The sequence below is a fragment of the Indicator indicator genome, chromosome 1 (genome assembly GCF_027791375.1).
Source record: "Indicator indicator isolate 239-I01 chromosome 1, UM_Iind_1.1, whole genome shotgun sequence".
Classification (NCBI taxonomy): domain Eukaryota; kingdom Metazoa; phylum Chordata; class Aves; order Piciformes; family Indicatoridae; genus Indicator; species Indicator indicator.
The window spans coordinates 69,599,601-69,624,959 of NC_072010.1; the positions used below are offsets into that span (position 1 = coordinate 69,599,601).

Below are 25,359 nucleotides of genomic sequence, written 5' to 3' on the forward strand. Positions count from 1 at the left end.
TAATACCAAAAGAATTCCACCAAATGATAGTGCAATTCTTGGAAAAGGCCTCCTGTACTTCCTACGCAGCTTCCATGTCATCACTGACAACATTTCAAGGCATTCTGTTGTCCTGGCCAGAAGAAACAAGCAATTCACATCTGTAGATGAAGTCGTAGTACCTTCAACCCAGAACATAGGGATAAGATTGGCTGCAAAGAACAGATGTGTGTGACCTTCCATCAATCCCATCACTGACTGTGAACAGAACCAGTCATTCAGTGTCATGTTCATGTTTCTTTTGTTATTTAGGGAGAACTGAAGTGTTTTGGTAACAAATGTAATCCTGGTGAGGTTCCATTTTTTCTGGATGGCATCTGGTAGCGCACTTTCTTCCAGAATCTGGTACTTGCTGAGTGAGACCTTTCTGAGAAGTCCCCTTTCCATCGGATAGCCCCATGCTTTTGCTTAACATATTGGATGGATTCTGGCATGGTTGCATAATCTTGTATTTTTTCAAGTTCAATGAGAATTACTTTAATGCCATCTTGAATAAGAGCATTATACATGGCTAGCTGCTTTTCAGATACATCTTCTAGAATACTGTAAGAGGAGGGCTCCGGAACCAAAACAATTATCACTCTTCTACTTTGACAGATTTTTTCATCAGCAGTACTGATCACAGCTGAGGGAGGAAAAAAAGTGCAAAATTAAGGCTGTATGAAGTTTTTTGGTTATTTGGGATTTTTTTTTTTTGAGGTGGGGAGGGGGAGGTTTGGTTTGGTGGGGTTTTTTGGGTTTTGTTTTTTTACCAAAATGTTGCAGGTTCATTCATTGTTTAATATTTCACCCCACACACTCTACCTCACATAAAGGGACAGGGAAAGAGCATGCAAGCAGTTACACTGGGTTAGCCAAGTAAAGATTTGTCCAAAGCAACAGTTTGCACAGTTTGCAACACAGTTTGACCCATCGGACTGCATGTCTATATTCTTGTTTTACATGAACAGAGAAGAGCTACCAACAATTTCCTACTTATCTCATGAATGCCATTTTATTACCATCTTAGGTGCAATTTCAAAGAAATAAACAAGTTCCAAAACCATAGGCCTAGATAAAACTATAACATTGTTTCTTCAGCAGTTTGTTCTGCTATGTTTTGTTTATTGCTGTAACAAATTTTTGTCATGTGTAGGTGGAAGAGAAAGCAAAGAATCCTCCCTTCCATGAAATTCCAGACAATGCTAAACCAGCAATATATGGTAAATACCACACAAAAGTCATATGGGCTAACCCCGAAAACAGATTATTGCCTTTTTTGCAACCTGGAAAAATAAAACAGCACTTTAGATTCTACTTCTCAGGAAACTCTTTCTTTATAAATACTGCCTAAAGCCTCCAGATCTAAAAAAGCTGATCTACAAACCATCCCACATAGGTTCCTTCACAACTTTTTTTTTTTTTTTTCTAAACAAAATCTTCTATTTGAGGCCTACTCTGCAAATGTATTCAGTTTCAGCGTTATCTTGTCAAAGTCATAAGACCAGGAAAGATTCAGAAGACTTTCCATTATTTCACCTCACATAAGCAGTAACTGGGACAGACCTGCAATTTTTATTGTCAGATGCTAAAAATTTAATTTTATGCACATATGAACACACAGAAGAAGCCTCCACAAGGATTTCAAATCCTTGAAAGTCAGGCAATGTTTGCAAGAACTTTCACTAGGGACAAATGGTCTTTGATATAGCTGATTGTTCTTGATAACTTAGTGTTGCTCTGCATGGTTGTTCCCCACCTGCAGTATCTAAGATCTAAGGTCTTCAGGCCCATCCCACTGGTTTGACAGCAATTTTCACAGCAGATAAAAAAGGAGAGCAGCCCCCCTGCACCTCAAAGCGATGGGCTTTTTTAACAGCATTCACAAAACATACTTCTCTAAGTTTTCTGCCATTAGCCATCACTCTTCAGATAGCTTACCTTCTCCTGGTAAATCATCCCTCCCAAATATGAAGAGGTTATATCCACACTGCCTTTCTAAGACCTCTGGCAGTATCTTCAGAGCAAAAATATCTGATGAATACAAGCAGCTCTCTCTGTTCTTTGGATATAGAACATAAGCATCATAGATCTTCCCATCTGAAACTAAAGAATAAGCAATAGGAGTGATCTAAAAACAGATTCTAAAGACACAAAAGCAATCAAGCAAACAAACAAACCAACCAAACAAACAAACAATCTCTAAACTCCATTTCCCCCCCCCACTTACATCATTGGTTTAGGCCCTATTCCTGCTTTTAGGTCCTATTCCTGAAATTCTGCTGATTTCTCATATACTTCCCTATCTGAACTAATTCTAAACATCCTAAAAACATATTATCCTTTCAAATATCTCAAGGAAGACCACACACACTCCACAGGGTTAACTCACTGCTTTGCAAGGGAAGGTGGAGGTTTGTTACAACAGTTAAGCAAACATACCTTTTTTACTCAGGAAAGGATGGCAGGAGTCCCGATACCAAAGCACAATATCAACTTTGAAAATCTTGTAGATAAAGAGGGTAAAAAATACTAAAAATACCAAAGAAACTCCTCCTCCAATTAAGTAACCCTGAATGTTCCAAGCTGTGGGAGAGTGGAATAAGAAGAGAGAAAACATACAAAACACAGTTATACACTAGGACCAAAGAAAGACAAAAGAGAAATTAAAAATTCTTTAGTCATTATTATTTTTATAAAGGAAGTAATGAATAGGACTCAAAGTTTTTCCATGTGTGTGTTCTGCAAATACTATTACTTGACATGCCTACTTTTATCTTTCAGAGAAAGTTACATTAGCAGCGTGGCAAATGAGACTACTCTTCAGCCAAACACCAAAATACTGACATCTATCCCACTAGAGCAGTAAAGTGAGAATTCTTGTACAAAATTTTATCAGTCTGAAAGCAAGAAAATCAGGAGTAGGGAGGTGATGTAATGACCATGCTTTTCTCCACAGACCAACCAGGTTTCCATTATCTCTAACCTCTTTGAAGATCTGTCATTGAACCTACTTATTTGCTGTCTTAATGGAGGGTGTTTAAGAACACCAAATCTACAAACTGCATTTTCTACTTCATGCATATTACAGAAGTTCTAAGGATTTTTAAATCCTGCCCTGACAATCTTTATGAAGAACTTACATAACAAGCTAGAGCTCAGATCCACTTTCAGTCAATATTTTTGTTTACAATGTGGCCAGTTAAAAACAAGTTTGAGACTAGCATTTGTTCAAGTATTGGCTCACAGTGGACAAAGTCAGCTCAATTACAAGGTCAATAGACCAGAGGCTCTTCTGCAGCCACATTAAAAAAACAGACACTTAAAATATCTCGTGATTTGCTTTTATGTATATCTGCTTTTAAATAAAAAGAACTAATTTATTCAGCCTTCTATTTGATTTTTTCAAGTTAACTTTACCTTCAAATTAATCTACTAAAATTTCATGCTAATCAGCAAGAGGTCTCTGAAACGCAACACTGGGGATCTCCAACAAGTGCAGCATGCTCCCAGTCAGCACGCATGAGCTTATCTAGAAGGTGGTAAACACAGCACATGCACCAGTAATGGAAACTTGATAGCTTTCCTAAGCAATTTATTTCATTCCTTCACTATCATCATTATATAGTAGGAGAAATTAACAAATAGTCTGTTGGGTATTTTTCTTTCATCTGGTAACCTGAGCTCATTAGTTGTTATTGAAGGACAGGACAACCACATCCACATATATAGTCATATGCTCTTGACAGTCTGTTCTACACTTAGTTACGACTTTCCCCAAGTGCTTTAACTGAACTGGTCTTTTCACTGCTCTTCTAGACACACAATCTCCTCTGATCCACACTTAAGTAGAAATGTATAAAATGAAGCAGAGTATTCCACTGAGGAATACTCAGAGAATTTGCTTCAATTAAAATGAAGTCTTTCATTAATGTCTCCTAAAACACTGAATGAGAAAGACAAAGCAAATTAAATGTGTTACTTCCTTTAATTTTGCTAAGAATATATTAAAAAAACATTACAGAGAAAGGTATTGAGCTGCGTTGCCTACTTTGCACAGTGTTCTATCACAGAGGTTTAGCTCTAAGTAGGGGGCTGTCAAACTGTGAAATATGCATACTCAAGATGAGATCTCTTACCTGGGCGTTCCAATTTGATGTAGGCTGTAAACTGTTGAGAACCATATATGAAATGACAGAAAAATTTATGAGCATAATCCTTCACTTCCACTTTTGAAATGTTAAATTTTGTTCCAGACACTGTGAGTCCATGAGGCAACCCCACTCTGTCATTAAAAAAAACGGTAAATAGGAAGTATCTATAGAGAAAATTAAGTATCAGTGCTTAACATGGGATAGATTCACCTATCCACACATACAAGAACATTCATTCTTTTACTTCTATAAACCTAAGAAGCCAGTGAAGCACAGTAAATATCACCCCTGTAGCACACCGCTTCATGACCAGAGGAGACTTGGAGTTTTCCATATACATTGGGTTGTTGGTTGTTGTTTTATTTTGCTGGGTGGGACAGAGTGGACCATTAGCAGTTTTGCAGATAGACAAAACTCAAAGGGATGGCTGATACATCAGAGGTTCATGCTGCCATCCAAAGGAACCTTGACTGGCTGGAGAGATTAAATGGGCTGAGAGGAACCTCCAGAAGTTCAAAGAAAAATGCAAATCCTGAACCCAAGGAAGAATAATCAGTCCCCAGGCACCTTGGACTTTATTAAGAGTAGCACTGCCAGCAGGTCGAGTGAGAACATCCTTCCCCTCTACTCAGCATTGGTGAGGTCACATGTGGAGCACCAGGGCCAGTTCTGGGCTCCACAGGACAATTGATCTCTGGATTTATTGAAGCAAGTCCAGTGTAGGGCTGTAAAAATTAGTAAGGGAGTGAGGCATCTGTTGTACAAGACAGCAGGGACTGTTCAGTCTGGAGAAGGGTCAGGGGCATGCGGTAGGTGGTGAATCTTATCAATGTGTGCAAATACCTGATGGGAGAGCACGGAAAAGAGGAAGCTAGGCTCCATTCAGTAGTGCCCACTAACAGGACAAGAGAACAAACTGAAGCACTTTCCCATCTGAAATCCCACCTGGACTCTATTTTTACTGTCACAGTGGTAAAACACTGAAACAGGTTGGCCAGAGAAGTTATGAAGTCCCCACCTCTGGAGATATTCAAAACCCAGCTGGACACAGCCCTCAGCAACTTACTCTGACTGTGCTTTAGCAGGGAAGTTGAACTAGACAATCTCAATAGGACCTTTACAAGCAAAATGATTTTGTGAATGAAAGACTATTGAAACCAGTAATAACTAGTATCACAGTACATTAGAGGTTGGAAGGGACCTCAAGAGATCATCGGGTCCAACCCCTCTGCCAAAGCAGGATCCCTTAGGGTAGCCCGCACAGGAATGCATCCAGGTGAGTTTTGAAAGTCTCCAGAGAAGGAGACTCCACAACCCCCCTGGGCAGCCTGTTCCAGTGCTCCATCACCCTCTCTGTAAAGAAGTTTCTCCTCATGTTGAGGTGAAATCTTCTATGCACAAGTTTGAACCTGTTGTTTCTTGTCTTATTAGTGTGCACCACTGAAAGGAGCTTGGCCCCCTCCACCTGACACCCACCCCTCAGATATTTATACACATTGATGAGATCCCCTCTCAGTCTTTTCAAGACTAAAGAGCCCCAGGGATCTCAGTTTCTCTTCATAGGGGAGATGCTCAAGTCCCCTAATCATCCTCATGGCTCTCCATTGGATTCTCTCCAGCAGTTCTCTGTCTTTCTTGAACTGGGGAGCCCAGTTAGACTCTGTGCCACTGATGACATCCCTCTGAATAATAATAATAAAAGTGTCGAGAGAAAAACACCTTCTAGGGTTCTTTATACTGGTGATGAAGCAGAGCCTTTACCAAGCACACTAACAGACTCCCCAGGCCCATATTGTCCACGGTCAATGGAGACAACCAACTTGGGAAATAACAACAAACAAAATTCACAAAGGCTGGGTGACTGTGGTGTCAAATGACAACAAACACAGTGATGCTGCCTTTTTGTCTGGTATCTATTGCCACAAGAAATTTGGTATATAATGTGTTCTTCTGCTAAATACTATCCTGCTTTAAGGTAGATTTACAAGGTGGGAATGGCAGCAAAACTGGCATCCTACTCTATATGAGTCTACGTATCAGTGACATCATCTTTTATACTCAAGGGAGAAAACTCATTTTGCAGAACATCTTGAAGACCGAGTTTCTATTATACATATATATAATTGCCAGCAACGTCTGTCATGGCACACCAATACAAACCTCATTGTGCTCAGATTTGTTTGAGTCAGTTTTAACTTTCCTCCCAGCAGAAGAATTGCCCTGTAGGTGTAAGACCTCAAGTCCATAATCCTGGCTGTGCCTACAGTGCACTTTGCTGCTGGCAAATGCTCCACAGATTTAATTGCTGAGAAATTGCTACTAATTTTTTGAGATCATTATAATTGTAATTAGATACATTAGATACATTTTTCTGATACTGAATAACTTGTATTGAACTGTTAATCATAATTAGAACTTCCACAGGATATATTTTGCACATTTCCATCTCTAGCATAGGAAAATTATCAGGCAAGGTAGCAATTAGAAATAGACAATTACTTCCAAACAGCCAAAACTCTTAACAGATAATTGCTTTAAGTCTGTTAAATGCTTTTCATAAAAATGTGTTTAATAGCAGCACCAAGTTAACTGCAACGTCTTCTGAAACTATTTTAACTTTAAACATAGCTACACAGAGCTGCACTTCTGTCTTAACTGGTGAAGCTGAGAAACTTCATGGCTGAGGGCCCAATATTTGTAGGCTAATACCCAAGTATGCAGACCTGTAATGAAAGTAATCATTTCCCCTAAAGGAACATGAGGACAAACTAGAACTAAAATTCCACAGTCTGCAACCTAACTCTCTAGCCATACATTGCACTGATGATGGCTCATGGTAGAGATGGCAATGCCTCTGTATGAGTATGGATTGATCAACTGAGATTTTTCTTTTTAATTTGCACTATATTTTAAGGGTCGTATTTAACAGCAGTGAACGGTGCGATGCGAAAGCAAACAGTACATCCACACTCTGCTAGAGCACAGACCAGTCACTGAGTAACAAAGGCACTGCTCTCTCTGAAGAATTTCTGGTTTTACAATCTTAAATTTGTGTTTCATTTGTCTGAACGTAAGAAAACCCGTCTGCTTTGAGCTCTTAATCATTAGGAGCTGTGTCTGTACTTTGGAAAGGACCAACTTCAGAAATATATACAAGCTGGGGGATTTTTTTGCTTTTTGCTTTGGAACTATCTATCCTTCATATATTAAAGGGCTGGCTTTAATTTATTAGCAAAAAAGATTGCAAAAGAACAAATACACTAATAAACCTTACAACATTATGTTTCACAACAGCATATAAATACTTACATATGACTGTTTCACTGCATTTGTATCAGATACAGGTGTATTTATAATAAAATATTTGGGGTTTGTTTTGTTTAAACCAAGCAATAAGAATATAACGTACTTGACACAGACTTCTAATCAGAAGTTGACTAGTAGTCAGCTTCACAGCGGATTCAGTGCAAATTACTGCAGATTACTTCACCTACAAATGCATTTACAATTTGCTGTATAAGGATACTTACTCATAAAACTCTTCCCTATAGGTGCTATCAAAATAATCAACATCCTCCTCATTAACTTGCCAGAATGGAATCAAGCCATTTATGCCACTTGATATATTACATTCCATAACTACATGAGAACCTACAAAAAAACACAAGTAAATAGAGCAGTTCAGAGTCTTGTAACAGAAGCAGGATCAGGTGATTGGGGAAGAGCTGGGATATCAAAAAACCCACTTACCTTATGAAACTAAGATTCATTCATTCATAATCCACATTTGGGCGTCTCTGATCTGGATATAAATTCTATCCTAATGCAGATGTCTAAATTTTATGTCTACATGCAAGCCAGATGTCTAAGCTAGAAATGGAGTTCAGTTCTGCTGACGTCTACTCACATTAAAGTAGACGTCTGGACCTTATCAACTGCCAGGTTGTCCAGATTCCATTGACAGATCTTCAGGGCTCAAATCAGTTGCATGTACTCATGTACCTGTGATACCTGAGATGTTCTTCAGCACCCAAAGCATCTGAATGGAATTGGCAGATCAGAGCTTCTGATCTCCAAGACACCTGCACTGCCAGAGTAGCCAGACCAGCCAAAATAGCACATCCATGTGTAGAAAACTGCACTGAGTCCCCACTGATAACAGTATGAATTAAGGACCCTTGCTTATATGCAGATGCCTACATGTAGGTAACTACACCCTGCAGCTGAATTCCATTCTTCGTAAAAACGTTTATCTTTAGTTCCAAATCAGAGTCTTTTGGCCAACACTGATCACTGGGATGGTTTCTGAATATTCTCACACTGCTCCCAGAGCAAGCTCACCTGACACTCATCTCCTTTGCCACCAGGAGTCCAGATCTTATAGAATGCCTCAGCAGTATTAAGAAAGCAAGACAAGTTGCAGAAGATATTAATTGCCAATGTACCTCAGAGAGCTCCATTTACAGGAAGGTAAGCAGCTTTCTTGGAGTCCTTTCCTTGTGCATTTTACGCATGGAAGTTAGGATTTGATAGAAGGTGGGCTCTCAATTCACCTATGTAAAGATCTCAGTGTTTAGTTTTCCTAGAACCACATCAGATCTAGATGCTTCCACCAAGTATGGAATAAACCTTTAGCTCATATGCAAAGCAGTTACTTCAACAAGAGTAGTATATACAGAAATCACAGATACTCCCAAGTCTCTTCCCTCATGCCCTTCCACCACAATGCTGATTTTTTTCTAAAGATGTTTTTTATGCATTGCACAGCTCTTTGATGGGAAGAAAGCCCCTCAAGTGTTCCATGCCCTGCATTTCCATTCATTCAGACATGCACTTTTAAGCTTCTAAACAACCTTCCCCTGCCATTTTTCATTCAAAAAGCAATCAGATTCATGCAGGTGTTTCCAGGTTCTGCCCCACAGCCAAGCATTTAATAGGAGCAAAGACTGTGTTTTCTTTTTCCAGCATCTCCTTAAAGGTGCCAGACAGAGACTACTACTTTTGAATGGCAGTGCCTTTAAAAAAGGAAAAAAGCAAAACAAAACACCACACCGAAACCCCACAAACCCAAAAAAACAACCCGAACCAGAAAAAACAAAGCTAAAACTTAATCAACTTCCTTTAAGGGGTACCCCTGTAGTAGAGAATCATTTGTAGTTCAGAAGCCTCAATAAACTCATTTTGAAGGTGGAGGCATTGTGTCTCCTTTTACTCTCACATGTGACTCCCTTCCTAATGCCTGTAAGGCAGTCAAGGTTTGCTCATCTTAGCTGGTCTGAGGCATCCAATCATACATCAGCAACTTTTAATTAATGTAGGGTCCAAGTCATAACAATTACAGAGCAATGCTGTTCTAAAATAAGGAGTCTAAGCAAGTTGTCCCATAACACATCTTTGCACAGGCTGAGAGGCACAGGCATCCCCTGAGCTAATAAATGCTCAATTCTCCATTTTCTCATCAAATATTATCAAGGATTAAGAAAATCCTAAAGTATGTCCTCAATAAATTAAAGAGCCTTTTAAGGTCCTATGTACAAGAGATGAATTCTGAGTAGCAATTTCATTGGTAAGAACGTTTCTGAATTAAACGGGAAGTCGTAACTTATTACCAGTCAAACTAGGGAAGAGACTTGCATGATATTTTAATGGGTGGGAGATGCAGTACAGGGAAACCCCACCATAATTTTGCTTCATTTTTTTCCACAGTTACAAAGGAAAAGTAAATTTTTCACACAAAGATTGAGGTTATGTAATGCTAAACTACTGTTTAATTTGATGAACAAATTTTCTTATTAGTTGAAGAGCACAAATAAGGTTTTGCAGGCATGCAATTGGAATGAAGCCAGAAATTGTAATGAATTTCCAGAAAAGAAGATGCTGTTGAGCTATTTCAGAGTATTTCCAAACATAATTAAGCAACCATCTGAAGAGTTCAGAACAGAAAGTCTATAAAGTAATACTGTTTGTATCAGATTCTCAGCATTCCCACTGTTTAAAATAAAGCCTTCTAGACTTTGGAAGAACATAATTTCTATTAAAGCTCATTCACTATTGTAGTCAAAAATCTAACTAAAACCTACCCAAGTCAAACAAGTAAAACCACAAAACCCACCAGTGTTGCAGTGTTGTTCACTTCAGTTTAATACTATACACCTAAAGTTAGAATTCGGGCCAGAAAAAATATTTCACATGATGTGAAAAGGAACATGAAACATCAGCATGTGAAAAGAGCACCTGATATACATAGTATCTGTAAGCAGAATGTCAGGAAAAGCAGCAGCAAAAGTAGCTGTCCTGTATGTGGGACTACCATTGGTGTGACATACATAAGAAAAATCCACACTGCTCTGGTTTCAGCTCCCACACACTGCCAGAGCTCAAACACAACCTTTCCTTCTCCAATGATCTAATAATCCTTCCTCAAAAGATTACAAAACAGCTTAGATTCTGTACTAGGAAATTCTAGTGAACAGCCAATCACACTTCTCCAAAATCAGCTAATACCCTTTTAAATAAAATATTTTGTTTAAACAGTTTTCACTTAGTGCAAAACAAACAAAAATTAAAATTACAGTCCTAGATCAAGCAGTTCAAAACCTCATTCTTCTGGACTACATCATTGGAACATAACTCTGTCCAATATATGATGGATAGGTTTGCTTTAGGAAAAGAAAAACATGTATAGGTTTGCTCAGGAAAAGACTTTCATACCATATACTTGGCCCATAGAATCACAGAATATTTGAGGTTGGAAGGGACTTTACAGCTCAAAGCAGGGCCAGCTCCGAGGTCAGAGCATGCTGCTCAGGGCTTTATCCAGTTGAGTTCCAAAACATCCAAGGACAAACTACACAACTTCTCTGGGCATCCTGCTGCACTGCCTGGATGTCCTCTCTGGGAAAAAGTTCTTCCTTATAACCAGAATTTCTTTTTTAAGAAATTTCTAAGTTACACAAAACCTGGGATATCCACCAACTAGCAGCTGACTATTTCACAAAAGATCAGTACTAGAAACCTTTTAATCCCCTAAAATGAGGAATAAAATCCAAATTTGGACAGGGGACACAAGAGGAAGAAAAGCTACTGAACTGATCATCTGGTAACTAATGTGTTACATATTGGTAACCGTATTTCCAAAGATACTGAGGGTATGTCAAGACAAACACTTCAAGGTGATGCAGAGGACAGGTGGCAATAATAAAAAATAAAAATAAATAAAAATAAAAATGCATCCCACCCAGCCCTGCTGGTCAAGAGACTCCAATCTTAGGCAAAGAGTTATTTCACCTGTGAATTACTTGCGGGAATTATATTCTATCTTCTGTCTTCAAGATCTCCTTGATTTATGTGCCTATCTCCCTTGCTGATGTCAGTGGAACTGTTTACATGCTGTTTCAGAAAGGCCAGGAGTTTATTTGTTTCACTGAAAGTTAACGACTTCTTAACTAGCTACTACTTACCAAGTTCTACTTCAATTGTATTGTTCTTTGGATAAATAAACTCTGGTCTTATCTGCTGTGGTCGTTCTAAATAGAAACAAACAAACAAAATCTTCAGGCAAGAAAGGTTCCACAACTTACTTCAACTGACAGCTTTACAATGTTTTTGTTTTATTGTTTAGTAGTACTGTAGTGCCATACTTACTACCAGTTTCAAACTCCCAACAGAAAATCTCATACAATTCACTTTCCAAATCATTCTATTTTAGGTTCCAAGTTAACAAAAGTCTTTCGCTCACCTTACAAATACTTTAAAAATTCTCAAGTTTACTGGCAGTCAAAATGAAAGTAATAGAAAACCAGAAACTCAAAACCGTAAATTGTGATTAGATTTGTCAGAAAGATAGATAAGGAAGAGAAAGAGGGATTTCATCAATGACGTTCTACATCCGGTGAATACATTTAAGTAAAAAAGTAAACAAGCAGCGTACAGATTTGCTGCCAACAACCCAGTGTTCTTGTATCTGTCTACCTACAGTCATAATTTCTATTTTAATCTTAAAAAACAAAACAAAATAAAATAAAAAAACCTCTGTCTCCAGGCAGCTTTTCTGATAGAACTACTATCATGGCACTGGTCAGGTCATCATCAATAAATGACAGTATGAGGAGAGTGAGACAGCCAGTTCTGAGTCCTGTGTACAGAAAAGCATAGCCAAATGCCAACAGTAAGCCAACCCTCTCCAGAGGAAGATTTATTAACTTTATGGTATTTATACAGCTTGTCGTGCCTCCTTTCCCACCAGTTGAGATTCTAGGGAATTCTGTGAGCAAGTTCACTAAAAGGGACAGAAGTGGGCGTTTTGCTGAGATGAACTCAGCAAAAATTACTCTTCTTTTTTAAAAAATAAAATAATAAAAAAAAATAATGGTGCATTCTTTAACAAAAAACAACCCACATATGCACCCCAATAACCACCACTTACTTCTAATTCTCATTCCTAAGACCACTTTTCTCACTTCCCCATGACATTCTCCCTCAGAAGCAATGCTCAAGGGTAGCAACATACATTATGTATTTTAATTGTATATTCAGGAAAAAAAATTTAATTACAGAAAATTTGCAACTCGACGTTCTTTCATAAAACTGAAAAGTAACATGCCAAATGGCTTACAGTCTCTTACATTTACAGTGTAAATGTAAACATTTACAGCAGAGCCAAGAGAAGAGAATAACCTCACCGCACTCACCTTTAACCTCCAGACTGACGGTTCGTGAAACATTGTATTGTTTTCCCATGTATGTGTACACCATACGACAGGTGTAGTTTCCTCTGTCCTGCACAGTTATGTTGCGAACCAAGACAGCATTTTGACCCTCGGCCAAAAGAAGTCGCCCGTCTCCAAGAAATCCAGACTTACACTCCTAAATATATCAGAAGTACCTGTGATTTAAGGAAACTAATCATCTGATAACTTAGTTACTGAACTTCAGTGATTACTAAAATACGTGCCAAATATTTGGGTTTGGTTTTTTTTTTTGAAAGCCACAATGTGGGTTCTTATCCAAGCATCACTACACTCTTAACGTGAAGCCTGATGGAATCTTGCTGTGTTTGCACTTTTTAAAAATCACTGCAGTCAAACCAATTAAGTTTTCAAATGCTGTGGCGTAGTTCACTGCCTTCATTTAATAGCTTGACAGTGATTTGACTCAAGTGTAATGGAAGTTATTACAGATGTAGCAGAGTTTAGGAGTATAATTCATGGGAACGAATGAGAGCTGCTGTAACAGTGCCTCGTGCTGTTAGGTGTGTTACCATTTCTGTGGCAATGCAAACACATTGAAAATCCTCCTTCTTTTCCTCAGCATAGAATCAGTGCAGAATCTCTTTATCTCAAAAGTAGGTCTGTATGTGCAGCACCAAGGTTACTTTACACATACAGGCCCATGTAGCTACTTTAACGCCAGCATCAAAATTAAGAGCTGAACTACTTTAAAATTTTACCTTAACACAGACAAAAATACACGTTTCTTAGCATGCATAGTCACAGAGTATTTTGGCAAAAATCAGAGCAAATAGGCCTAAGAATACCACACTGATCAAGAGATAGGATAAGCCTAATATTCAGTGAAACTGAAATAATCATGCAGAGCCTTATATTTAAGGAAACAAGCTTTTAAATACAAGTTTTAAAATGTATTATCTACACAAACTAATCTAAGGATAAACTAGATTTTCACAAACCAAAGCACAATTTTTATTCTGAAAAAATCTGCAATCCGAAAGTGGACAACCTCCTTACACCTCCCCAAGAGCATAAGAGCAGTTTAATAAGTGCCTTACTCAAACTGTAAAGATAACAAACCTTTCCTTCCAAAAGCTGCTTTTCACAGCTGCATCACAACACATTTGAAATGGATTGTTTCACATCTTGTATACCTGAAATACATGTGCACAATACCTTATACCAGTGTACTTCAGGCTGATTATTATCTTCATCTTTAAAATGTTCTAGATCAGGGCATATAATCTTTCCAGTATTTGTGCTCGTCACTTTTTGTTCAAACTTCATTTTTCCATTAAAACACAAACCATTGTCATTCTTAAAAACTGTTAAATTTATTGTTCTCTTGTTAGAGTGGTTAAGGCTCCTGTAAATTAGAACAGCAGACAAGTCAGGTCAATAACAGTTGAGTTTCCTTGATTCTAGCAGGTTAGAATGTTTACAGAGAAGGACTTCAGCATCTCCACCCACTTTGCCTCTAACACACCTCTTACATCCCCCTAGCTCTTAAATACTACCTTCAGCTCCTCATTCCCTTTTTCAGACCAAGAGATGAGAACAAGCTCTGATTTTGTGTTGTGAGCAGATGTAGGATCTGCTCTGGAAGCACCAGAGGGGATGCCAGGATTTCTCCAAGCTGGAGCTCCTACCACAAACCTAGCCTTGCCATTTTTCAGCACTGTTTGCCAACACACAGCAGTGCAGAGGAACCCAAAACATGTCTGCACTGGGAGACTCTCAGCGCCAAATGAACAGGAGAAGACACGTTCATCCCAGCAGCGACAGGTGTATAAAGAAGAACAGAGTGTAACTCTTAGCAGAAGAGAGACAGAGCTTTTGACTAATAAATATCAAGGCTCAATAACAATGTGAAAACAGCCCACACCAAGAGCTCACAACAATCTGTGGCACAGTAGCTCTGCAGAGCAGAGATAACACCAGAAAACAGAAGCCTACACCATAAGTAAAAGGAATACTTTCTATTAATTCATTCCTCAACTCTTAATTTCTCACCACTATGCTAAGGGAAAAGTTTTCAGACGAGTGAGCTGCATGTTTGACAGCCCTTTCAACTTCTATGTACTGCACCTTGACAAGCTCTCTAATTAAGGTTTAAGTGACAAAACATAGCCTACAGTTAACATAACTAAACTTTATCAAGATTTTTGTCTCCTGTTGACACTACGCAAGCTAGGGATGTGAGGTGCCCAGAGGGACATGTCATACAGCTAGAGTAACTAGAAACACAGCAGGAAAGACTACAATTGAAATTCTTTCACTGAGTAGTTTTGAAACTATTAAATTTGTTTTGACTCCCAGTTTTAGCTTCATTATCGACACTGAGGCAGGAAGGCACACAGGTCTGCAACCTGTGCCTACACTGGAAGTTTTTGCTGATACACATTATTACATTTACAAACCAAACCCCTTCAGCGTAACTGAGGTACTGTATGCACAGCAAAACATGTAACTACACACTACTAAAAACTACCTGAAAAGTCTGCATTGGCTATTGCCAGTGCGCTCCAAGACCATGAAGAAAGAACAATTTTGGTGTACCTTACCAAAATTAATTTCCTTTCGAGCACATAGTGAATTTCAGCCATTATAATTAAGATTTGACCATCTGAATTAGTGAAATCCAGTGCACTAATTTGAGCTGTAAATAGGGCAACAGTTTTAAAAATACCCAAGAGGTGAAAAGAATATATTCCTTTCCTCTTCTCTGTGCACTCAGATCTTTTCAGCAGCACTGGGTACACATCACTTTCACTGCCCGTAAAGATGCCTAGCATACTGCTTTATTCTTCACATGCATTCTCATTTTTAACCAGTGACATTTGGTAACGCTTTAAAGTAAAGCATAAAAAAAAAAGGTCTGGTTGTTAATTTTCAACCTTCTAAAAGGATTCCCAAAAAGTTGCTAAGCTCTAAAGAGGTTGCTGAGTCTGTGTGTTGTGATACTGCATATGTAACACACAGAGCTTGCTCCCCTTAGATCTTTCTTCCATTTAACCATGTCCAATGAAGAAACCAAGGTTTTCTTCTGATCTGTCACTATTAAACACCAATTTGAACACAGGAAAAACTAAAGCAGCTAAGACTTTTCCCCATGACCTTCACTTCATCCAAAGCAAACAAACAAAACAAACAAAACACCTACACAGATGACTGTCAATATTGCCATGCTTTAACATAAAGTGTTCTGTATGAACCACTTCCATGTGTGGGAATAATAAAAAAAAAAAAAAAAAAAAAGGCAGTTTGCAAAAACAAAGGACATAGTCAAAATACTGCTTTTAACTCATCTAAGCTCTCTATGTAGACAAAAAAATTCTATACACTCAAGTTCCATGAATATATTATCAATCTAGTTGTTTCCCTCCTCTCTCCCTTACCTTACAACACATTCATAAGATCCAGAATCTTCCAATGTTGCAGGAATAAGCCAAAGCAAGCCCTCTCGCTGATGGATCCTGGAGTCTCTCTCTGTGGTTACTGGTGTAGCACTACCATTTTTATACCATGTCAGTTTGTAATCGAAGTGAAGCGCTGGCAGTGTAATTACTGGGCAACTAATAGCTGTAGGCTCTCCAACAAGCACAAAGTAATCACAAATAGCACATTCTTCTCCTACACCAAAAAAAGAAAAAAAAGAAACAGTGCCTTTAGTCTGTATACTTTTGGTTTAGAAGTATTAATATCAACCCCAAATTATATGGTATTAGAAAATAAAATCTGTAACAATTCACCATTAAAATACTGCAAGCTATATTGCTTATTTACCACCTTCTTACTGAGGATTAAACCAAAGCTTAAACCACAACTTCCCTCTATGAAGGTAGTCAGCTACAAGCATATGTATGTCAAATAGCCTCAGTGCAAACCAGGGCATAAGGAAATTCATGGGATTCACCAGGCAACATAAGCTTCACAACTCACCTGTTGCATCCTTGTTATTTGAGCATGCTAGCACTTTTGCAGAATTACCAGATTCTTACTGTAGGTACTATCTACAGAAAGCATGGTGCAAACAGCAGCACTGCAGGGCTCCTCACAGTACTCTGCCCATTATGACTATGAGAAAATGTTTTTTTGACCTGAAGCACAGAACAGCATGGAATGAGATCAAGACTTCAACACACCAGAGAAGGATGTGAACCAACACATCCAGATTTCCTTTGTATTATGAGAGAAGCATTGTTTAATTAAGAAGTCTTGACTATAATGTATAATTTCCTTACTACATTTGCAATTTGTCATCTTTATCCAGAAGGCATCAAAGGTATGCATAAACACAATTTTAATAATTATGGCCGCATAACAAGTTAACAAGATATAATCACACAGCCTAGCAAGCAGGTTTTTTTAAATATCAGCCAAAAAAATACCAGAGAAAGAAGCACAGACACTGAAAGAATTTATCAAGAACCCAAAACCATAAGCAAAAACTACTTGGAGAATTCCAGTTTAGCACAAACAGAACAGGTCATATGACTACTTTAAAAGCTTCCTAACTTTTGCACACATGTGCCACACACAGTTCCTAGGAAACTGCAAAACATCTGACAGAACTGACTTTACAAATCTTGATGAATGACTGCATTAATACAAAGCTAATGTATTTCACGTCAAAAAGTCTTCAATAATCTTTGCAGACCCACCACCCTCCTACTACATTATTTAAAGATTTCCAAGTAGATCCCTGTGGAGCTTAAACTAAGGCAGAGACATCAGTACTACACTGCTTATGTCAAGAGCAGCAGGACAAGCATCATTATTTATGTCATCTTAAACTTTACTGAGAAATTAGATCTACTATTAATTAATGGTAATGGAAACCAAGCCTTATTGCTTTGTGGACTAGAGCTACAGCACATATCTTAAAGATGGCATTCAACAACTAAGTAAGTCAAGGAAGCCAATCTCTTCCAGTTTTCATCACAGGAATCAGAGAGAGGCTAAGCAAAGCCTCAGTAGCCTACATTTACGGGGATAGACTTAAACATATTTATGTCAATTTATCCATTCCATCCTCAGAGCAACTTCAGTCCAAAAACAGGTATTCAGCACATCTTCAATATGCTGAAGCAAAGACAAGCACCAAATTTACTGTTTATTCTCAGTTAAGTCTTTCCTACTAAATACATACAACTTTCTCTTGTAGGTTTGGGGGTTTTTTAAATGGTAATTTCAGCAATGCATTTAACTTACCAGTACTGAACAGAGGTATCAGCAGAGTGAGATGACCAATAAGCAAAAACGTAGATGTCATCTTTTGCTGCAAAGAAGAAATTTTTCCATTAGCAAGGCAAGAGCATTCAAGTTGCACTGTCCTCTGCACCCTGCATTACTCCTTTAAAAACAAAAAACCCCAAACTAAAATCAGGAGAAGTATTAGTCATCTTGAGGAAGTCAAGCCCCAGGCTTTGAAGATTTCATGTACAGGAATTGCTGGCCTCCACCGAAGACTGCTCAGTTTTTCAACTTTCTAATGATTTTTTTCAAAATTTTGCTTGGAATAACTCTTGCATGAAGTGAGATTTTCTTTTGCCAGGAAAGTCAAGCCAAAAGAACCCAAACCCAATCCTTTAGCACAGACAAATTTTGCTAGCATACAGCAATTTAGGCTATACTATGGAATTCAGAGACTAAGCTTGATTAAGCCACTCTTCTTCCCACATGTTTACAAGAGACACAATCACAGAGATGTATGAGGTTTCATTCCTTGAACTATTCTTGTACAGGTGAGGCAGTACTGCTTTTAAGCGCAGGTGAGCTTGAAGTTCTTTGCAGGAAGACAGAATCACAGAAAACATTTGGCTGGAAAAGACCTCAAAGATCATCCACTCCAACTTTCTACCCACTTTAGGGTTAATCCTAAACAATGTCCCTAAGTGCCAGGTCCACATGCTGCTTTAACATCTGCAGGGACAGCAACTCCACCACTGCCCTGGGGAGACCATTCCCTCTCTGTGAAGAAATATTTCCTAGTATCCAGCCTGAACCTCCCCAGCACAGCTTGAAACCGTTTCCTCTAGTCCTGTCGCTTGCCACCAAGGAGAAGAGGCTGGCCTCCTCCTCATTCCAACCTCCCTTCAGCTGGTTGTAGAGAGTGATGATGTCTCCTCTCAGCTTCCTCTTTTATAGATTGAGCAACCACAGCTCCCTCAGATGCTCCTCACAGGCCATGTGCTCCAGGCCCTTCACAAGCCTTGCTGTCCTTCTCTGAACATGCTTCAGAACCTCAATGTCCCTCATGTAGTGAATGGCCCTGAAGTGAACACAGTACTTGAGGTGTGGCCTCACCAGTGCTGAGTACAGAGGGATGATCACCTCCCTGTTCCTGCTGGCCACCATGTTTCTAATACAAGCCAGGATGCCATTGGCCTTCTTGGCCACCTGGGCACACTGCTGACTCATATTCAGTCAACTGTCAACCAATACCTCCAGGTCCCTCTCCAAGTCACAGCTTTCCAGCCTCCCCCAATCTGTAGCTTACCATGGGGTTCTTGTGACTCAGGTGGAGAACCTGGCACTTGGCCTTGTTGAACTTCATACAGTGAGTCTTGGCCCATTGGTCTAACCTGTCCACGTCCCGCTGTTAGACACACTAACTTCAGCATGATCTGACACTTAAATTGGTGTCTGAAGTCCAACAAGTGGAAACCACAGCTTATACAATTTGCCGTGGTCAGACATAAACCAAAACATTCAACTTCTGACCCCGATCTTCTTTGCAGCTTTCTCCAACAAAAGCATGACTGAACAGACAGACACCACCCTCATGGCCAGCAAGTGGCTTCCATAAAACCTCTAAATCTTAAGGAAGTCCTTCTTCCCTCTCAGATGTCCCTGTCTTTTCTTGGCAAGATGTCATCAGAGCCCCTGCGGTCTGCACTTAGCTGTCTGGCTTTTCTTCAAATCCCAACTATTTTACACACTGCTTCTCCTCACTCTGAAGCAATCTGGTTTCCCACATAGCACTCCATTGCAAAACACTCATTGCTCAGGGTCTAGTTAATATTTGTCTTCCACTCAGCTAGAAATGGCTGGAAAAAGAGACAGTATTCCCTGAAAAGAAAAAAATGCACATGGCCTTGACTTACTTTTACATAAAATGCAGTTCACTTCAGTGACAAATAAGTCACGCTAGGTCCTTCTTTTGAAACATTTCAAATGCAGAAGTGTTGAGGTAGTAGGAAGGGAAACCATAGCCTATTTAGTTGCCTTGTACATATTTTTCCTGTAACTTGCCAATCAGCTGATCATCATTCTTGGAGTTAGAATTTACCTGTAAAGAGTGAAGAAGGGGAGTGCAGAAAGGGTTTAACAAAACATATGGCTTGAACAGTAGCATACATACACAAAACCAAATTTTCTACAAACACCCTAAATACAAAAGCAAGAGCCTCCCTTTGCCCACATTAAAGAGATTACTTAAAACAAAAGAGCAACAACAAAACTTGGTTTAAAGATTGATCAAAAATTCTAGCAAAGACCTTTGGAAAATTAATTTATGTCAAAAACAAGGTAACATTACACACATGTCAAAGAAGCAACAAAACCAGACATAAGTAGCCACTTTCTAAGACAGATTTAACCACCAAAAGGAAACAAGGAATAATTAAATTTAGGGCAAGATATGAATAACTAAGCTAACCACCAGGTTAACCTTTACATTTTGCACCCACGACTGGTCTCTAGTACTGGAAGTTGGAGTACCTTTCCAATACTTCCTGCTAAAGCTCAACTTTTAAAACATCCTGTTCTTTGAAAATTCACACCCACACACCCCTTCAAAGCTTAAAAAAACTCTAGAAAGAAGAGAAGAAGCCTTTAGCTTTTGTAGTTGCAATACCTCAAAGTATATGAAGCATTTTTGTTCTGGTCAGTATGGTTTCAAATGATCACACAAGATTTTTACATTTTTCCTTAAGCAGAACAGTCAGAGAAACGCTACGCAAAATCTACAAATGAGAAACAGCAACCTTTGTTTAAAAACCAAATGCTTATTTACCTACCTAACAACTTCAGCTTTGTAGTGCCCTCTGTCTCAGTCTTAGCAATATGAAATGCCCCTGGGATCAAACCACAAAAGCTCAGAATCTTGTTTATGTAGAGAGAATGCCAAGTTCACTGATGACACTGCCTACATGCTTAGTTTTGAAAACTCTTTCAGCTCAAAATTTGCTAAACTTAAAGAAAAAAAAGTGTATGAAGTCTTTTATGAAATAAGGGGAAAAAGATAACAAATAAACAAAACCCCACACTACCAATCAGGTCTGTGGCTCAAGCTATTAAAACAGAAAAGGTCTGATTTCCAAGTTACTTTCCTAATATTTATATTCCCATTGTTAAAATATAACTTACTACTGCTCCTTCAAACTTCTAAAATTGCCATCTTGAAAACAAAAATAGAAAACATGTAGACTTAACTCAAGATTAGGACATTTTGGTCTTTGCAGAATGTCTGTCTTCATAGAACTTGCCCTTTTACTTGCCTTATGCATGCTGCCAGCTTTAAAAGTCATAGAACATATCTAGAGACATACTGGGCCCCTTAGTCTGCAGGCAGTGGAATTCGCAAATCTGTCCTTCAGGAAGCTTTGCAAAACATGTAATTGTGTTCTCCAAATGTTCTGTCTCAAATTTTTCATACATGGACATGACAGATCTTTGCAAGGTCAACATAATGAGACAAGCAGGATAGAAAACATCCACAGCACATCACATCAGCACATCACTACTAATTTAAGTCAGTTTCAAAATTATCATTCTCTATGCAGACTCTGTCCTGCATGACATCTTTGTCTTTAAATTGGAGAGACATGGATTTGACGGATGGACCACTTAATGGACAAGGAATTGGCTGGACAATCAGAGTTGCAGTCAGTGCTCAGTGTCCAAGAGAAGACTACTAACAAGTGGCATCCTTCAGTCTACAGAAGAAAAGGCTTCAGGAAGACCTTACAGTGGCCTTTCAGTACTTTAAAGGAAAGCACAGGACAAATGGCTCAGGACTCTTTATCAGGGAGTACAGCAATAGGACAAGGAGTAATGGTTTAAAACTATAAGAGTTTACCGTATATCGGGTAGATAGAGATTAGATACCAGGATTCTCTACTGGTGAGGCATTGGAACAGGTTGTCCAGACAGGTTGTGCATGCCCCCTCCCTGGAAGTGTTCAAGGCCAGGCTAGTGTGGCTTTTAGCAATGTGGTCTAGGTGGCAGGGAGGTTAGAACAAGATAATCCTTAAGGTGCCTCCCAACCCAAATCATTCTATAGTTCTATGACTCTTTATAACAAGGGCAACCAATAGAACCTTAGCCATACAGAAGACAGAAAATGTGATTCAAAAGCACCTCATTATCATCTCTACAAACAAAATAAGAGCATAAAGTGTCCCAATTTAGTGGCATACCTATATGAAAGAAGCACATTAATTTTTTTAAGTAAAACTTTAATGCAGTTTAATTGCAATGTGGGGAAATGGAGAACCAAACCATATATGGCCACTTGTTCCAAAGTAGAACCAGGACAAAATTCAACCTACCACAATTCATATAGCTCACATATTGTTCCTCAATGTGCTTACTCCTGTAAACAAGAGTGAGCTGTCAACAGATGTAAGCTATTGCCTACCACAGTTAAACCACAACAGCAAAGTAAGATAAAATCTCTAAAAGTCTATACCCTGTTTCCAGTCTACACTTTGCTGAGGTCCCAAGTTTTCTGCCTAACATGCTCAATATATAAACAAATTGAAGGTGACCATTTCACAAGGGCATGTGTGAACACCGAGTCACACGAAACTATACAAAAGCACTCTCTAAAAGCAGATCTGGTTATCCACTGTGGTATTCTGACACTGAAGTGATGACCGCAAATTTTAGCCCTTACATGCCACCTTTCCAGCTGAGTCTGTGAGCTGCAGGACTGCAGAAAAGTAATTTTAAGGAAAACCCATTCTCCAAAACATTCTGTTGAAGCTACACCAAAATGAAGTAACAGAAAACAAAGAATACAGAAAAAGAGTATGTTCACTAAGAAGCCTGCAATGGTTAAATCTTCCTGAGATAAACTCTATTTCAACTTTGCAACAAAGTATTAACTGTTCTAAATCTGAACTAAGTGTTTGTTACACGTACTGCTCCAACTTCCAGCAAAACACAGAAGGGGAAAGAAAAAAGTAACAGGCCATCACTGGCTGATTCTAGTACAGTGAAAAACTACCTATTTACCCGCTTCCACCTCATGCCAAAACCATCTTGAAAGGAGTGATCTCATCAGTACTCGAATGAAGGGAAAACAGTACCTCCTTTCAGCATCAAATGGAGAGAGCTCATTTTGCAGTCAGCTTTTTGAAGACTTTTCTATGTCATTTCAAATCCTGATACCTGTTAATATAAAGTAATGCATGCTTTAGTGTAGAATATTTCTTAAGTCTAAAGTAAATTACCACTTTTCCACTGGTATTTTGAAAAAATGCAGTTAAGAGCCATTTAAAAGGAACAGAAGGGCTCATAGAAATAAAACTGTAGGTATCAAAAATACAGTGATGCAAAGTATTACAAAAATTAATGTATCAGTCATAGGGGCAGGGGGTGGGAGCAGGGAGGGAGTGGGAAGGGAGGTGGAATGATAATTTTGCTTACCCAAAAAATGGTAATGTGTATTTCTCATTTAAGGATTAATTTTAAATACCAGAATTAAGGATTCTGCATCATAAACCAGGTTTTGTGCAAAAGTTTTATGTCAATTTCTCCAGCTTTTACAGCACTGCAATTTTGCAATCTATATGAAAGATGAGCATGTTCATTTAGCAATGGTTCAAGTCAAACAAGCACGACAAAAATAAAACACATCCAGCAGCATTTTCGTCAAGTCCCTGGTGAAAACTCTCCAAACTTAAGAGCTGCTGCTGGAAACCTCGATACAGCTCAGTAGCTTTTAATGGGACAGCTCACTCCAACATGTTGTGGCTCCACAGGGTGCTGCCAACCACCATCTCGGCTGCGACTAGCACAGGTCCGGGACCGTCAGACCAGCACCCCGCTATATAAATACTGGTGGTATTTCTGCAGACATCTTTCGCCCAAAGCCTTGCTCTTGTAGTCATACAAGCAGTTAAAAAAGAGCTCATATTTGATCACGCTTATGCAATAAATAGTTTCTGTCGTGTTTTACTAGGTCAAGAAGAATTATGCCAAGTTTTATCCGGCTTCCTGTTACAAGTACTTTAAAAAATGTACAAGCGTTCAAGCACTCCAAGCCTTCATTTGTTATACCATACTTCCGACCTAGGTTTGCACATCGCGGCACACAACGAGGAAGCAGACACAACTGCAAAATAAAAAATACTTCCGAGGAATTTGTTTGGTGCCATGGAAGCTGGAAAAGCAGCAGCCACACGCAGAGGTTGTGGGACTCTTCAGAACTACCGCGCACCGAAACAAGTGGCCTCAAAACACGTCTTAAGTTAACAGAAACCGAGGGGTTTGGAGTTGTGTTTTCAGAAACCAGCAGCACTGCAGTCTACCTGCCGAGGAGCTGATCCTCACCTCCGCCGCAATCCATCCACACCCCGACCGGCCTGAGGACGCCGAGCGGCGGCGGGGGGGAGGGAGGACGACACGAACCTCGTGGCACTTGCCCCCTCCCTACGCTGCCTTACACAGGACCCAAAGGAGCCACGGAGCGGCGGGTGACACAGAAAAAGCTGCCCCCCACCCAGCCCACGCCACAGCCGAACATCCTGCTGCCCTCCCCGACACGCTGGAAATCGAGTCGAGCCCCAGGAGAGAGCAAGGTGGCTGGCCATGTACCTCCCGTCTCCCTTACCTCAGCTCCCTTCGCTCCTCGTGCCTCCCTGGCCGCACCGGCCTCCCCGACCCCCGCCACATAGCGGGCGGCCCAGCATCAAGCCCCGCCTCGCCCGGCGAACCACGGCCGCGTCCGGCGCCTCGCCCCTCCCAGCAGCACCGTCCCAAGCCCGGCCCACCGCCTGCACCGCCCAAGGACCCGCCCGCTGTCCGGTGGCTGTGGGTAAGGGCGAGGGTTGGGTTGTTCTGGCCGGGCTGAATGGCTGTGAGGAGCCCGGCGATTCAGCGACTCTCCACTGGCGCAGGGCACCAGACCCTTATGGGTCTTTGGGACTTCACCCTGAAATTTGAGTTAACCCTGTTTTCTCTGGCACCAACCCACTTTCTTTAGCTGCCACGCCTGGATTTAGTTCCCCTTCAAGCTGTGATTCCAAGATGTCTGAGACGACTTCAGCGCTGTGTGGACACCAGTTTCCCCCAGGCTGCCGTCTGGACTTATGGCTAAACCTGACCAGGCTGATCTTGGAAAGCATGAGAACCCCATGGCCAACTCAGTGCACAGGCTTTGCCACAGCACAGGGCTAATGCCCATTTGGCAGCCTGCTGGGAGCCCAGACATTTCATGTCTTCAA

The 25,359-nt window shown here is 39.8% G+C and overlaps 1 protein-coding gene across 1 annotated transcript; it reads right to left on the reverse strand.

Annotated features, from left to right (window-relative positions):
* On the reverse strand, positions 1 to 24,219 carry LOC128968111 (interleukin-1 receptor type 1-like). The gene is made up of 13 exons (XM_054382486.1): positions 24,199 to 24,219; positions 20,139 to 20,195; positions 19,404 to 19,502; positions 18,116 to 18,182; positions 16,300 to 16,534; positions 14,078 to 14,267; positions 12,863 to 13,037; positions 11,633 to 11,698; positions 7,703 to 7,823; positions 4,158 to 4,303; positions 2,461 to 2,604; positions 1,960 to 2,124; positions 1 to 664 (listed from the first exon to the last, which is right to left on the reverse strand). Exons 1-13 carry the CDS (start codon positions 24,217 to 24,219, stop codon positions 288 to 290), a joined length of 1,863 nt encoding a protein of 620 aa, XP_054238461.1. The 3' UTR covers positions 1 to 287.
* Between the last annotated feature and the right edge of the window lie 1,140 nt (positions 24,220 to 25,359).

Excerpts from the sequence above, each read along its gene's own strand:
- LOC128968111 (XM_054382486.1), bottom strand. The coding sequence starts at position 24,219 with ATGTGCAAACCTAGGTCGGAA. Across the intron at positions 7,824-11,632 it reads TACAATTGAAGTAGAACTTG|GTTCTCATGTAGTTATGGAA; the intron begins GTAAGTAGTAGC and ends GTTTTTTTGTAG. Across the intron at positions 665-1,959 it reads GGATGATTTACCAGGAGAAG|CTGTGATCAGTACTGCTGAT; the intron begins GTAAGCTATCTG and ends TTCCTCCCTCAG.